At 52.1% G+C, this 14,570-nt stretch overlaps 2 protein-coding genes across 2 annotated transcripts in view; one reads left to right on the top strand and one right to left on the bottom strand.

Moving 5' to 3' along the window:
- Nucleotides 1–2,495: 2,495 nt before the first annotated feature.
- Nucleotides 2,496–6,701, bottom strand: MRPL45 (mitochondrial ribosomal protein L45). The gene is made up of 8 exons (XM_088536293.1): nt 6,647–6,701; nt 6,115–6,310; nt 5,519–5,636; nt 4,758–4,856; nt 4,081–4,129; nt 3,788–3,937; nt 3,543–3,716; nt 2,496–2,606 (listed from the first exon to the last, which is right to left on the bottom strand). The coding sequence occupies exons 1-8, from the start codon at nt 6,689–6,691 to the stop codon at nt 2,517–2,519; spliced, it is 921 nt and encodes a 306-aa protein (XP_088392419.1). The 5' UTR covers nt 6,692–6,701; the 3' UTR covers nt 2,496–2,516.
- Nucleotides 6,702–9,186: 2,485 nt separating this feature from the next.
- The window catches only part of NPEPPS (aminopeptidase puromycin sensitive), a 34,192-nt gene continuing 28,808 nt past the window's right edge, over nt 9,187–14,570 (top strand). The window contains exon 1 of the mRNA XM_088536291.1: nt 9,187–9,378. Coding sequence (XP_088392417.1) covers nt 9,256–9,378 — 123 coding nt within the window. The 5' untranslated portion in view covers nt 9,187–9,255. The remainder of the gene's footprint in view (nt 9,379–14,570) is intronic.

Genomic DNA, 14,570 nt, shown 5'->3' with positions numbered 1-14,570 from the left:
GCATCATCCTGCTCCGAGCAGCACAGCCGCCCACCCGGCCACCAAGGTTGAGGAGCCTTGTGCCCGAATGTCACCATGCTCCCTGCTCCGGCTACAAAGGAATTCCTCCTGTTTCCCAAGCCACCCAGCTCATCTCCCTCTCCAGGTAAACACTGTGCCACCCCACTGAACACCAAGGGACTTGGGTCTCGTGCTGATTTATTGCTGCTCTGTCTGCCTTGGGATAGCAGTTCCTTGGGGACCAAAACATGCCATAAAATGTCACTTCTTTCCCTCAAAGAGCCACTGATGTCAGCGAGCAGCTGAAGGCAGAAGATGCACAGAGAAAACGCTGCAGCCCCGTAGGCAGCAGGGAAGCGACCGGGCCTTGGGCTTGGGCATCACCTTCCCCATCACCAGCCCATGGAGACCGGGGAAGAGTCAAATCAGGGCAGCAACAACGCGACGGGCAAGGGAGGAAACTGGCTCTCCCTGTTCCTGCTCCAGCACTGCCCTTGTGTCCGCTTGAAACCAGGACGATTTCTGCAGGCACATCCAGAACGGGTTCTGAAGCTTGGGGGTCAAAAGCCTCTGTTTCAATCAGCCCCAGGACAGGTTTTCGCTCCCTTCACTCAAAGCTGAACAGTTTCCCTCACTGTAAAAGAGCAACCAGGCAAACAGGGGGCTTCACAGGCATAAAAAGAACATCCACTTCTGCTGTTTCAGGTCCCCACCTCCAGGGACAGGGACTCTGAGTTTGCCCCACTGTCCTTCTGTCCTTAGGAACTGGTGTTGCTGTGATCTTCAGCGCTAAATGTCGAAGACCACCATCCACTTGTGTAAAAAGTGTAAATACAGAGAATAAAGAACATTATCTAGAGTGTGCACAGTGATTGCCTGATTCATAGGGTGCAGGTAAGGCACCAAATATGGTTAAGGAAGTGGTTCCTCAGTAAGAAACAAGAGCAATAAAAGTGGGTGAGTTGCAGAGATCTGAATACTGGCAGAGGAGATGGAGATCTATGTACCAATAGACTTAAAGAAAAGCCCATTTTCCCAGGAAGGCTGCCATTCCACCACAAAGCAGCCCCTTTTTGTGAAGAACTTTGTTTATATTTTACAGATCTTGGTTCTGGAGTCACATCCATACCTGCTAGCGGCCTTAGTCGCACCGGAGCCAAACGAGGCACCTACCATTAATTTATTTTAGCTCCTAGCCCAGCTCATGTGCTGGAAGCAAGAAGTGATTCAGTGCTGCAGCACCCATGTGGAGCGTAGGCAGAAGGCCCAATATAGAAGGTTCTTTTTTGAAAGGCAGACAGATTGTGACATCCCTCTGGTTTCCAGAAACATGAAAGGGATTCCACTGCTGGCTCCTCTTCTAACAGCGCGTAGAAAGGGTATTTTGCCCTTTCAAAAGAACATCATTCACAAGAAACCCTGAGCAACTCCGCAAGTGTAAGGAGTCATAAGTCTTACTGCATGGTCTATAAAATCTCTTTCAAGGGAGAAGATAAAAAAATAGGCTTGACTGTTTTCCAAAAACCAGGGTAAATTAAAAAGAAAGACTAGGTTGGAAAAGGAATGCTTTGTTGTTTGATAACTAGTGAATATTTGCTCTGTAAATAGAAGTAAATTGAGCTTATCTGAACAAAAATAGATTTTCTGAGCAAAAGCAGCGCACTGGCTTACCCCTAGCCATGGAAAAAGGCAGAAGTAGCCTCTGAGTAAGCACTTTCTGGACTCACACAACCCCCAAAAATTCAGAGAACATGATGTGAATGTCATCGTGTCCACAGGATGGTGCCATCTGCTCACTAGCAACATCCTGCTAGGGAGCTCAGGAGCATCTGCAGCAAATACACCCAAACCCATGACCTAAGAGAGACGCTGCCTTTCCAGCAGACATTAACTGACACAATCATAGACCTCAGGAGTCAATTTTATTAATTTTTCAGTGCTGTGCTTCAGTCCCTTCAGGCAGCTAGCCATTAACAAACATCCACAGTCCAATCGCAGCACCCACTCGGGAGAATTTGATTCCAAGTATGCGTACTACGCTTCCCTGTTTTCTGTTAAAGAGAGGGAAAAAAATACACAGGTAAGCAGTGTAGAGGCCAAGGGAGAGGATTAGAAAACGGAGCACCAACATGTACCGCTCCGAATTTTAACAGAAGCCCATCAGGTCTATGGCACTTCCCATGAAAGTGCCCAGTATCCCTTGGTTAAGGCCCCTCCTGCTGCCAGTGGCTCTCAGGATGCTTCCTAGAGAGCAGTCCTGAGGACAACAGTGTCCTGGTGTTCACAGGAACACGGAGGGGTTGCACACCAAGTCTACACGAACAGGGACGAGCTCCTCTCGTGGCTCATTTGAATTCCCCTCCCAAGCCCCTCTTGCTGCTGTAAAGGCAACTTCTAAGTGGCTAAAGTCCATTCCTGAAGACACTCTGCTTGTTGATTTGCCCACTGGAAAAGCACAGCTATGTCCAACATGCAACCCCCAACATACTCCACTTCTTCCCCCAGGGTTGTTTGTATCATTGCATCTGCACAGGCTCTGGAGTTTCCCGTTTGATTTCTTCATACTCTTGTGAGGGTTTCAAAACTGGGCCAGGAATCATCACCGTCTGAAAAAGCAAGACATGGCATTAGCATGACAGAGAGGACACCGAACAGCTCTGAGCAGCTGTAGCAGGAAACTCTTGTGCATCAGGAAACTCTCGTGTGTTACACAGCAAGGGAAAGGGTGAGCAGGGGGTTCTGGCAACATCAAAGTCTTGCACAGGTAGATGGCCAGATGGCAGCAGCATGGGAAGAAATGGGATGACATCTCTGGTACCAGTACTACAGTTCTCAGCTCTTTCCTCTCCTGGACGTGCTTTTAGTATCACAGGAAAACGGGACAGCAGCACCAATTTGTCAGGTGAAGCACAGGGAGCAATAACCCCAGAATTTACCACACACATGCCAAACAACCCCAGGATTTTATTACACCTTCCAGGTTATTGTAAACCAAGTATATTCCATGTTTTCCACATAAAGACTTCAACCACCCTACAGACTTAAGTCCCTGGTTACCCCTGCAAATTAGGGCAAAGGAGGAAATCGACCTGCTTAAATTTGAACTTGATGTGTAGTTTAGAGGAGAACCCACGTCTCACAAGCCACAGGGACATCTCTTCTGCATGGCACCAGCAGCTCCACATTCATTGCCCACATCAGGCTTTCCTTGGTACTACAGGAGCCCCTGGACAACATCCAACAGCTGGATGCAGTGAGGTATAGCTACACCCAGGGGCACAGGACCTCCAGAAGCAGCAGAGAAGCTATTGCTCATAGCTAGAACAGAGGCACTTGACTGGCAAAGACCTCCTCCAGTCTAGTGCCTGGTGGTTATAACACACAACAGCCAAGGTGAGGGCGGTTGGGGGCTGATAACCCCACGTTAATAAGCAGCTCCTTGCAGAGGAAGCTACCATCACCCCATCAGCAGAAGCACATGTGTGGTTTTGTCCAGAATTAACTAGGGACCTTTGTTTCACAGCAGTTCGTGGCAGCAGTACCTTGACAATAGGGTCCTTTGGTGGCGCCCACGCCGGAACGATCTTGCCGTGCATCCTCCACGTGCCATATACGTTGACCAAGTGCCTCTCAAACACAACATACTCCAAAACGTCCTTGGGCACCTGCTCCCCACCGTACATCAGCCGCCCAAAGCGGTCGTAGATGGCCAGAGTCTGCAAACAGGGGCAAGAAACGTGTCGGGCTGAGGGCGGGCAGGCGCCGCAAGGGGCACGAGGGCACGTACCTGTCGCGTGTGCATGCGCACCGTCACCTGCCCGTACAGGTTGTCCTCGTTCACCATGCTGTGACATCGGACATGAACCACCCTGGGAGGTTCCAGCGACTCTATAAAGCTCCACCGGATGGTCTTATACCTGTTTCCACGGACCATCTCCTACGAAGGAAAAATAAAGCTGCGACTTAGAGGGTTGCATTGAATGAAGAGCAAACTACTGCCTATGACGAGGCACCTATTCATTAGCTATTTCTCAGACTTGTGCATTGCTTCCCCACTCTAACATCCAGGTAAATATTTACCGAGTAGCAGCGCTCTGTCACCAAGGAGTGAAGTTTCTGCTTGTTAAAACTGCAAGAGAAACACACCCAGTTGCTCGAATATACATATCAGAAAGAGGCTTACTCACAAAGTTGTCCAGAAGGCACACGATCCGTTTGTAAGACAGAAAGAGCTAAATTCTCAGTTGTTATCTCAGAGAGAAAAAAAAAAAAAAAAAAGCAAACAGACTGACAAGACCTCAGCAAGAGATATGACAATATCCTTGGGAAGCCAGTTATGACCCAAATGTTTTATTGGTGTTTGGAATTGTAAGCAAGGTGCAGTTTTGAAAGCTGTTTGATTACTGCAAAGTGGAGCAAGTCAGTGAGGCACCACAGCAGATCCAGACCCTCTGCAGAGCAATCTGGAACAGGACCAACCACCCACTGCTCTGCTGATAGCACTGAGGGTGCGAGAAGCTCGTCCCCTTTACAAGCCAGGACAAGATGGATGTCCCATATCTTGCCTTTCATTATCACAGCGAGTACTAACCCAATCTCTAACACCATCTCCTCTTCAGGGAAGAGATAACAGGGCAAGATAAAGTCAGAGACAGGGTACAGGTATCAGAAATACAAAACAAAACAACAAACAGCAGCGGCACACAGGCAGAGAACTGTGTACTGCATAACCACAGCGGGCAGAGAGCAGGTCTTACTTTGCCAGGGAATTGTGAGCTTCAGTGAATATCTCCTGTGCCTTCTCTGGAAAGGTTTTAGTGCTGAAATTTGGATCGTGGTTTTTTACCTTCCGCAGGCTGAAAAGACAAGAAAAACTCTACAGCAAGCAGAGAACTAACTGAAAGCTCCTCACACGTTCCAGATCAGGACGATAACCTCAGTCAGTGCAAGCCCAGCTTTTACTGTGAATTGGAGACTCCCCAAAGACAAGCTCTAGGTATTCCTAAGTCAAACACCCTGCGGGGTTGTCTGCAACAGGCCCAGGGCAGATTGCTAGGAGGAGATGGTCTCTTTTCAGTGGTGGCCACTGATAGGACTAGAGGAAATGGCCGGAAACTGAAACATCAAAAATTCCATAGGAACTTAAGGAAAAATTTCTTAACAGTGAGGGTGCCAGAGCACTGGAACAGGCTGCCCAGAGAGGTTGTAGAGTCTCCTTCTCTGGAGATCTTCAAACCCGCTTGGACGCAGCCCTGTGCCACGTGCTCTAGGTGACCCTGCGTGTGCAGGGGGGTTGGACTAGATGATCTCTAGAGGTCCCTTCCAACCCTAAGCATTCTATGATTCTATGATTCTAGGAGCACCTTGCATTCCTGTTCAGATCAGAAATTCCCAGAGAAGGGATACAACAACAGCAACGAAAGAACCAGGTGGAAAACAAAGGCACGGGCTGGAAGACCAAACGGAGCGTATCTTCTGCTCCAGAGGTGCCTGGGCTAACTAAAAGGTGAGTACTCACGCCAGCCGCGAGGCAGCAGTTTGCCTGAGCTTCTCCATCTTTTGCTTCAGCCCATCTTTAGATAGAGAGGTCAAGCGGGCATCGCCTTCGGGAGGGACGTACGGGTCAAAAATATCAGCTGTGTGAGAGGAAAAGAAAGGTCAGCAAGAGGCACTCAGATGACAAAAGGCTACATGATGAAAGCATTAAACACACACTCTCGCTGCTGAGGGCTGGAGAACCATGATTCCTTCTCAAAAACTTTGGTATGATGAAACACAAGAACGAGGGTAACAACAGGCACCTGTCACTACCAATAACTTGGATTAACCTACACATTCCCCACCTCCACACAGCCCCAAAGGATGGAAAATAAGACACAGGCAGCAGGAAGCAACAGGACCTCACTGGCTATTCCTGCTTCCTAGGCACAAAGGAGCCAAAAGCCGGGCACATTTCGGGGGTTCAGCAGGGCACCAGACTGCAGGGTAAGTCAGCCCATTGCAGACCGAGAGGCTGGTGACAAAGTCACGCTGCTTTAGCTGATGCTGATAGCTCCATGCTTCTGCCTTGCATTATTTCTGCCCACAAGAAGAGACCAGGACAAGTTTTGTCACCCGTGCAGGCCAAATAGAAGGTCCGTTCCATGTGCTCCTCAGGAGATACCATCATCGAAGCTCGAACTCTCTTCTCCCTTCCCTTAATGGACTCTTCTGCGTTCCAGTTGGGGACAGAGAACCTCCGCTTTGTCCTCATGGGGACAACAAGACAAGTTGGAGCTGCTCTGGCGGGACGAAGTATGGATTCCACACTCTAGAGAGAAAAAACAGCAAAGTCCTGGTGCTCACCCATCCACAGGAGGCAGAGCAGGGTCCTGCTGGCAACACGGCCTGGGCAGGTGGAGCGGGACCGTGTTTGGGGGCAAATCCCCCTTATTCCCCGCTCGCTAGAACTGCCGCCGTGCCTGTCCCCACCACGGCTCCCTCCTCACCTCCTCTCCGCGCCCCATATTCCCCCACCGCACAGCCCGAGCCCCACAGCAGCCCCGGCAGTCCCTCAGCGTGCAGCCCCACAGAACGCCCCATAACCCCTCGGCACCGCCCGGGGCCCTCGGCTCCCCAGCCCGGGCCGCCCCGCTCCGCTCCGCACCCGCAGGCCCAGGCGGCCCAGGCCCGCCGCCACGGAGGCCGCCATCTTCGCGCCGCGCGGGCCGCCGGGACGGGGGCGGGGCCCCGCCGGGACGGGGGCGGGGCCGCCCGCTCAGGATAGGCGTGGTTAGCGGAGGGGGCGGGGCCTACGGACGGGGGCGGGGCTAGCGTGGAGCCCGCGCCGCGGCGGCGAGTGGAAAATTCCAGCGGCTGCCGCGGGCGGGAGGGGGGATGGGGGAAGGCGCCTCCCGCGGGCGGGGCTGCGTGTGGGGAGAGGGGGGGGCAACGTGCACCGGGGGAGCCCCCCCCCCCAAAATGTGCCGTGCACGGGGTGCGGGACCCCCCAGCGCGGTGGGCGGCGGGGGGAGCCTCCCCACTACGGGCCAAGGGCACCCCCAAACTCACGGCGCTGGGGGGGGGGGGTGCAGCACGCAGCGCAGTGCCCTTGTGCCACCTCCCCGTGTCCCCTCCCGGTGCCCTCCTGGCGCGGGGCCTCGTCCTTGTGTGGCCGCTCGCGCCCTGCGCCGCGGCAGCCGCCAGGGAGCAACAGCGCGACGCGGTGCCGAGCGCTCCGGCCTCCCCGGGGCCTCCGCGGCCGCGCTCACTGCTGTAACGACGCGCGCCAGGTCTCGGCTGCGCTCAGCACGCAGTCCCGCTCCCCGCTGCTCGGTGCCACGAGCCGGAGGGGCCCATTTTGGCCATCCCGAAACGAGGCCGGCACATGGAGTGCTTGCAACATCACGGCGTTCCCGCCGTTTGGATATGCCGGCCACCACGCTTGCTGGCATGGCCGTGCTCCCGCCGACGTGCCAGGCAGGCCGGCTGCGGCTCTTCCGATGGGATTTGCTTGGAAGGGAAGTTTCCAGTGCGGGTGGTGGGAATTGCATCAGCATCCTCAGGGCATTGCGGCATCATACGGAGGATAACGCCAACCCTCCCAGGCGCATCCTGGTGGGAAACCGGAGTTTCCCCACGGGACAACAGGTCCAAACCCCCAGGGTGGCCGTGGTTATCCCAAGCCACCCACCAGCAGCCTTTCCCATGGCAATGGAGCTGCCAGCCTGGTGTGTCCTGCTGTGCAGGCTGCACCTGCCTAGCTAGGAATGCCGGACCTCTCAGCTCCAGCCTGGAGGGGCCCAGGAAGCGACCTGGTGCAGGGAGGGATGCGGAGCAGCACGGGAATCCTGTGCACGGAGCCCCGTGGAGGTTTCAAAGGCTGGCAGTGAGCACGGAGCAAGAGGCCCCGGCATCGCCGCGCTCTCGAATGCCAGAGATTCCTGCCCTAAGCCGCTGTCCCGGCCTGCACGGCAGGATTAGCTGGTGCCTCTGGCTGCTCCCGCTCCCGGCAGGAATGGCAAAACCTCAGGCATGAGGGAAGAGCAAAGCCAAACCCAGCAGCAGTTTTCCTTTGACTCTCCCTGTTTTGCTCTCTGAAGTGGAGCCCGGCAGCACCCGGAGCTTTTCCTTTCTTCCCTCCTTTCTCCCTGTGCTGTCTCCAGAGAGATGTGACACTTTGCCCTTCTCTTTCCCGTATACTGCTGTCATTAGGGATTTTTAAACTTCCTGCTGGCAGTTGTCACAGAACTGCCCCCGGCATCACCCACCCGGGACATGGCTGCGCATGCGGCAGCGCGGGGCACACCACGTTTTGGGGTGAATTCTTCCCCTTCCAGCTTTCCCAGGTGTGGGACATGCAGGAAACGTCCCAGTCCGCACAGCCCTGCCTGTACTGCCTCCATGTGCAAAAAGTCATCAATAAAAAACTGCTCGACAGAAGGAAAACTAACACAAAGCACCAGGGCCAGCAGCAAAGGAACTGGGTAAATATTTGCAAAGACGAGAACAGGTTCGGGCTGCGGCGGGTGCCACCCAGCGCAGGGCGACCCAGCAGTGACCACACAGATGGGACCGAACTGGGTTCGGAAGGGTCCTGCAAGGGTCTCCCTGTCCTGGGAAACCCTCTGTATCCCACAGCCCACGCCAAGCACAGCCAGGATTCTCCAGCCCAGGTTGCACTTGCAACTGGGGCAACCCCGTGCATCCTGCCCCCGCAGGTGCATTTCACCGGGGAATGCCCCCCCGTTCACCCTGTCCCCCGCCCCGTTGCATCACACCGGGGCACCCCCCGTTCACACCCCCCCACGCCGTTGCATCGCACCGGGAAACCCCCCCCATTCACCCTGCTCCCCCCACTCCCCGTTGCATTGAACCGGGGCACCCCGCTCCCGCTCGGCCCCCACCGGCAGAGCGCGCATGCGCGCACGGAGAAGAGCGAGTGGCGCGCCTCGCGCATGCGCCCCCGCCCCTCCTCCTCCCTCCCCCCCCCCGCGCTTACGCAACGCGCCGCCGTACGTGCGCGGCCGCGTAGCCCCGCCGCGCGCACGCGCCGTCCCGCCCTCCCCCTCCCGCCCCGGCCGCCTCGTGCCGGGAGCGCGCGCGCGCCCCCGCCCCTCCCTCCTCCCCGTCGCCGCTGCCGCCGCTCGCCCGCTCCGTGTGTCGGTGCGGGGGCCGCCGCGTCGCCGGTAGGAAACTGCTCCCCCCCGCTGCCCCCGCGCCCATCCCGCCCCAGCCGCCGCCCCGCCGCGGGGGGGCGCCGCCGCCCGGCCCGCCATGCCGGAGAAGCGGCCCTTCGAGCGGCTCCCCGCCGACGTGTCCCCCCTCAACTATGGGCTCTGCCTCAAGCCCGACCTCATCGACTTCACCTTCGAGGGCAAGCTGGAGGCCGCCGTGCAGGTGAGGCTGCCTTCCTCCCCCCCTTCCTCCTCCTCAGAGCCCTTAGCAAGACCTCCTCCCCCCCCCCCTTTTTTTTTTTTACCTTACGTATCCCTCACTCTCCTCTTCCTCCTCACGGCCCTTAGCAAGACACCCCCCCTCCCCTTTTTTACCTCACGGTTCCCTCACCTTCCTCTTCCTCCTCATGACCTGGGGGGGGAGGGGGGAGAGCTGCCCCCCCCCCCCCGCCATTACCTCACGGATCCCCTCACCGTCTTCCTCATCACGGTCGGGGGGGGGGGGGCTCAGAGAGCCGCTCCCTCCCTCTCCTTCTTCACCTCACAGATCCTTCATCCTCCTCCTCTTCTTCGTGGCCCCGAGAGATCTACCCTCCCTACCCCCCTCCTTTACCTCATGGATTCCTCACCCTCCTCTTCCTCCTCACGGCCTAGCGCGGGGGGGGTCTCTCATAGAGCCGCCTCCTTTTCCCCTCCTTTACCTCACGGCTCCCTCTCCCTCCTCCTCGCCTTCCTCACGGCCGGGCCCCGAGGGGACCTCCCCCCCCCAGCCCAGCAAACCGCCCCCCCCCGCCCGCCGCCGCTCTCCCCTCAGAGCCGGGCCCGGGGAGGCGGGGGGCGGATCCCGCCCCTCGGCGGGCGCCGCGGGCCCCGGGCAGGTGCAGGGAGGCGGCGGCGGCGGCGGCGGGAGCCGCGGCCTCCCCCGCCATTTGCAGGCAGCCCCCGCGGGAGGCCGCGGCCCGGCCGGGGGGAGAGGGAGGGAGCGCGGGAGGCGCCGCCCCGGCCGCGGAGCTGCCCGCGAGGAGCCGCCGGGGGAGGGGGGTCCCCTCCCGCCCTAAGGCAGAGCCCCCGTGTAGGTGAGGGCGATGGGCAGCGTTTGCCTCTTCCCCCGGAAAAAATCCCGGTTTTCTCTCTTTTTTTTTTTTTATTATGTTCCGCTGCTCAGTCAGCTTTGTATTTTGCTTGTATATAAAAGTAAAGCTAAAAGCTCCAGCGGGGCCGCTGCCTTCTCTGCAATTAAACACAAGCTGCCCCCGTTGGCGTGGGGGAAGCTTCTAGGCCACGGTGCCTGGGGAAGCCTGGAGTCCAGGGGATGAGGGGCTGAATTAGGGGCAACGGGTGCAAAACGCGGGGCCGACTCCTCTGCTCCTCCCGAGGGGCCGAAGCTTCCCCAGGCTCTGGCCTCCGCACGCGCAGGTTTGCTGGAAGCCCTGAAGTCTTGTAGTCATCCTCGGGCTGCTGTGCCAAGAGTCCCTGCATTGGCTTCCGTGTCTTTCCTTGTGCAGCGGCTTGAAATTGGTGCAGAAGTGTAAGGGCTTGCTAGGCTCTTCCTAAAGCTGGGGGGAGTCCAAAATATTTGAGGGAGGTCTTAAGCGCTACGAGGTGTGTACAGATCGAAATCTTTGTGCAAAAGGTAGCATAAACCTCGCTTTAAAATTGAGGCTGGGCTTGGGGAATAAAAATGCTGAAGCACAGGTACTGTTGCAAGTGCCTCCCCTGCAAGTTTCGGGTCCCTGTGGAAGTAGGGGAGGGCAAAAGGCTCTGAATGAATCTTGTGACTTTATATAAGGACCTGGAGGAAGATGACCACAGATGAGTAAGTTAGTGTCACGTGGAAGAAGTACGAAAATTGTAAAATTCCCATGCTGGTTTTGTTTTAGCTCAAGTCCTCAGGCTGCTGCAGGCTTTAGGGTCTCAGGCACTTGGACAGCGTATCCACTGGGGTGAAAACACCAGCCTGAGAAATTCCCAGTCTCTTCCGTCTTAATCCTAGCCACCTATTCCTGTCTTCACACTCAGGCTGCTGTTCCTCGGTCCCATTACAGCTGTGGGGCTGTAAATGGGATCACTGAAATCATCTGGGTTAAAAATAACGCTCTGGGGGAAGGGAGTAGTGGCTTTTAAAGTCAGCATTGCCACTGAGGAAAAAGTATTACTGAACAACAGCATTGGAAATTTAGCTTAAATCCAGGGTTTTGAGGCCCCTTGTAGAGATGGTGCTTGGTTTGCATATTTTAGCCTCGTTGAGGTATTTTTTTAATACTGTTTGCAGGTCAGGGGATTGCTCAATGAATTCCTGGAGCAGCAGATACCACCTGGCAACACAGAGTGTGGGACTTCTCTGCACTTGTGGGCATGTGTTAAAAGGAGTGATCTGTAGGTTTAAAGGTTGTCAAAAACTTTGTTTGCACTGTAACGAGCACAGTGCTTTCACATGGAGAGAGATTTAAAAACATCTAGAACACATACCTCAATTAATAACTTTTAGCAGTTCAGATGTGTTCCAAATGTGTGTTTATCTTTTATTAGACACATGAAATATAGCCAGGTATAATAAAACTGGAATAAATTAGGAGTAAAAGTGTAGTTAGTGTGGCAGTCGTGACTGGTTTTCACTGCAGAGCAAACCTGGGCTTAAACTTAAATTTAATTTAAGTTATCTTAACATCAACAGCAGCCCCCCTCAAAAAAAAAAAAAGTGGTGGAGTTTGATCTCTTAAGTGTGTTGTAACTCAAGTAATGAAGATACAGATCGGAATGCCAGTGTTAGTTTAATTAATGATGCTAACTCTCCAGTGATGTTGCAAACTTTATCACTCCAATGTTGACGGACTTCCAGCAGCTTCCCACAGTTTCCTGAGCTGACGGTTTCCTCACAACCGTCTGGGAAAGAATCACAGACGGAAGAATGATGAGGTCGTGTCCTCGGATGCATGTGAATAAGTACAGGAGAGAGGTAGAAAAGTGGAAAACTGGAGAATTTTGCTGTCTGGATCCAAAGCACAGTAAGAAAAAAAAAAACACTTAGGGGAGGGGAAAAAAAAAGAAAAAGAAAATAGCTATTCTGTAGCCTTAATGTAAGAAAAGAACAACTGGCTCATCTGAAATGCTAGAAATGAACAGAATTATTTTGTACAAAGGAATGGATTGTTTAATAATAATGCACTAATAGATGCTAATTGTTTATTATTGAGCTGGGATTGAATCTAGAAAAGGAAAGATCATTTGTGTGTTTTTTAATCTAGTTGATTCACTTGAGGACTTGCTGGACGTTTTTACTAGCATCTTGTAATAAGGCGGAGTGTTCATTAAAGAGCTAATTTGTTTCTAGCCTACTTTTTGTAGACATCAAAGGTAAAGGTAATCAAGTGTTAGGGCCCAACCTTATATTTTCCAGATTTAGGGTACAAATTGAAAATAAATCATTAGATACCCTGCCTCCTCTTGAAGGTCCAGGTATTATTAGTCTCTGCCACCTTTTCAATATGCTAATGGCTGGGCAGGCAGGAATATGCATTAAGTACTTAAAGGAGTGATGCTTTCTGAGCTGCTGGCTGAATACTGAAACTTTGACACTGGGATAAGTCATGATTAATCACCAGATTGTGAGAACTTGTCATTAAGTACATCAAAAGTGTTTGTTTTCCTTGTTGTATTGCATCTTTAATACCAAACTAGAATTAGTGAAGACTGTAATATTTTGTGAAAAATATTTACAGGTAAACACCTATTAAATGAGTTTGCCTTTCTTGTTCGCAGTTCTTAAGCGGGATTTTACTTCTCTGCAGAGTTTTTAAGTCTTTTGGCTTAAGCACTAAGACCTAAAGAAGTGTTAAATAACCTTTAGTCTTGGCTTTGGGGCAGTAGAGTTCTGCAGGCTTTTACGCATATAAGTAACTTAACAAACCCTTCATCTTTATGCCACAATAGTAAATGTTACACTTAAATGGTCTCTTCAAATGATCTTGGCAGGATAAAGCCTTTTATGATGAAAAGATAAGGTTGTTGCTTCAGTGTCAACAGTGACCGGGTTGGTTTCAAAGGCTTGAAAATAAATAATGTGTGTAATATATTGTGGCACTTCTAGTGTTCAAGTTAGAATCTGGCCCTCTGTCTGCTATTTGTTATTTCTTGATAAAAGAACAATACTGTAATCTGTCTCTTGATAAAGTTTAATTTCATAGCTCTTTGAAACGAAGCTTTTAAGTATCTGGTAACCTAAATACTAAGTTTTATCTGGTTACTCAAGTTTTTTAAATAGTACAATTAGTGGTTATATGAATACTTTGGAAGGCTGCAGAATTACACAGCATTATATGAACTGACAGTTTGTAATTGCTACTCATCAGAGTTGAAAAACAAAAATCCTTAAGGAATCCTTGTGAAACAGTTCATTTATTACAGATGAGGCAAAATGTGGTTGTAGGAGACTCAAACGTTGCATGTCAGCCGCAGGTCTGGAATTGAAGTACAGTTGTCTACTCAACAGTCCTGTGTTTGGCCTGTTCATTAGGTTGTCTTTTTGTATTTTAAACTGTTGATTTGGGCGGGGGAATTGGGTGTGGATGTTTTTGAACAAGGTACAACTACGCCTTTTTTTAGTAGAAATAGTTTATCTACTTTATTCATCTATTAACTAAAGATTTAATTATTCTAACCTCAATTCTAAGGGTTAGACTATCAGTGCAGTGCAGTCGTATTACTCAGCGTATGGTTCAACTTTACCCCATTCTGCTTTTGACTCCTGGGAGGCTTAACTGAGTGCTGGGAACAAAGAAGGGATGTGCTGTCATTCCGTCCTTCAGCATCGTGTTGAAAAGACAAACATGAGCTAACTAGCAAGAGAAATAATAATCTGCCTTCCAACGTTTATTTTAAGCTGCTAAATGGAAGTTCTTAATGCTGTCATCACTCCAAACATTCACCTGTTGGGCTTAGGCTGTACGAGCACCGAGCTTTGGAAAGGTGCAAGGTTGTGTTCTGACTTCTCGGTGTTTGCAGCTATATAAGAAACTTTTCTTTGGAGAATGTGGTGGCAATTTGTTTCTTCTTTACGAGTTATAGTCAGAGTGTTTCAGGACCACAAAACAGGCTATTAGTTAGAAGAACTTACAGCGTAAAGTAGATGGCCTTTTTAAATATCTTCTTTTCCAGTCCCTTTAATGTGTCTTAGGGATATTCTGTTATATTTAGCAATGTTTAACCTGTATCTGTTGCTTTTTATAGGTTGCTTATGCAGTATCTACTAGACTGGAGATGAGTAGTCTTCTGATCTTGCTACATGTCAGTTAAAGATTGATCGCAAAGCTCTGTGCGTAAACCTTGAAGAGTTCAGTTGAATGGATATAGTATTTGTGGGTCAGTTTCAGGATCAGGAAGGAAGTTATCTAGTACAGGATCATATTATTTAACATT

Source organism: Tinamus guttatus, unplaced genomic scaffold (genome assembly GCF_059628265.1).
Source record: "Tinamus guttatus ecotype Peru unplaced genomic scaffold, ASM5962826v1 Tinamus_guttatus_pri_ptg000655l, whole genome shotgun sequence".
Classification (NCBI taxonomy): Eukaryota; Metazoa; Chordata; class Aves; order Tinamiformes; family Tinamidae; genus Tinamus; species Tinamus guttatus.
This window is presented reverse-complemented; position numbering and strand designations above follow the sequence as displayed.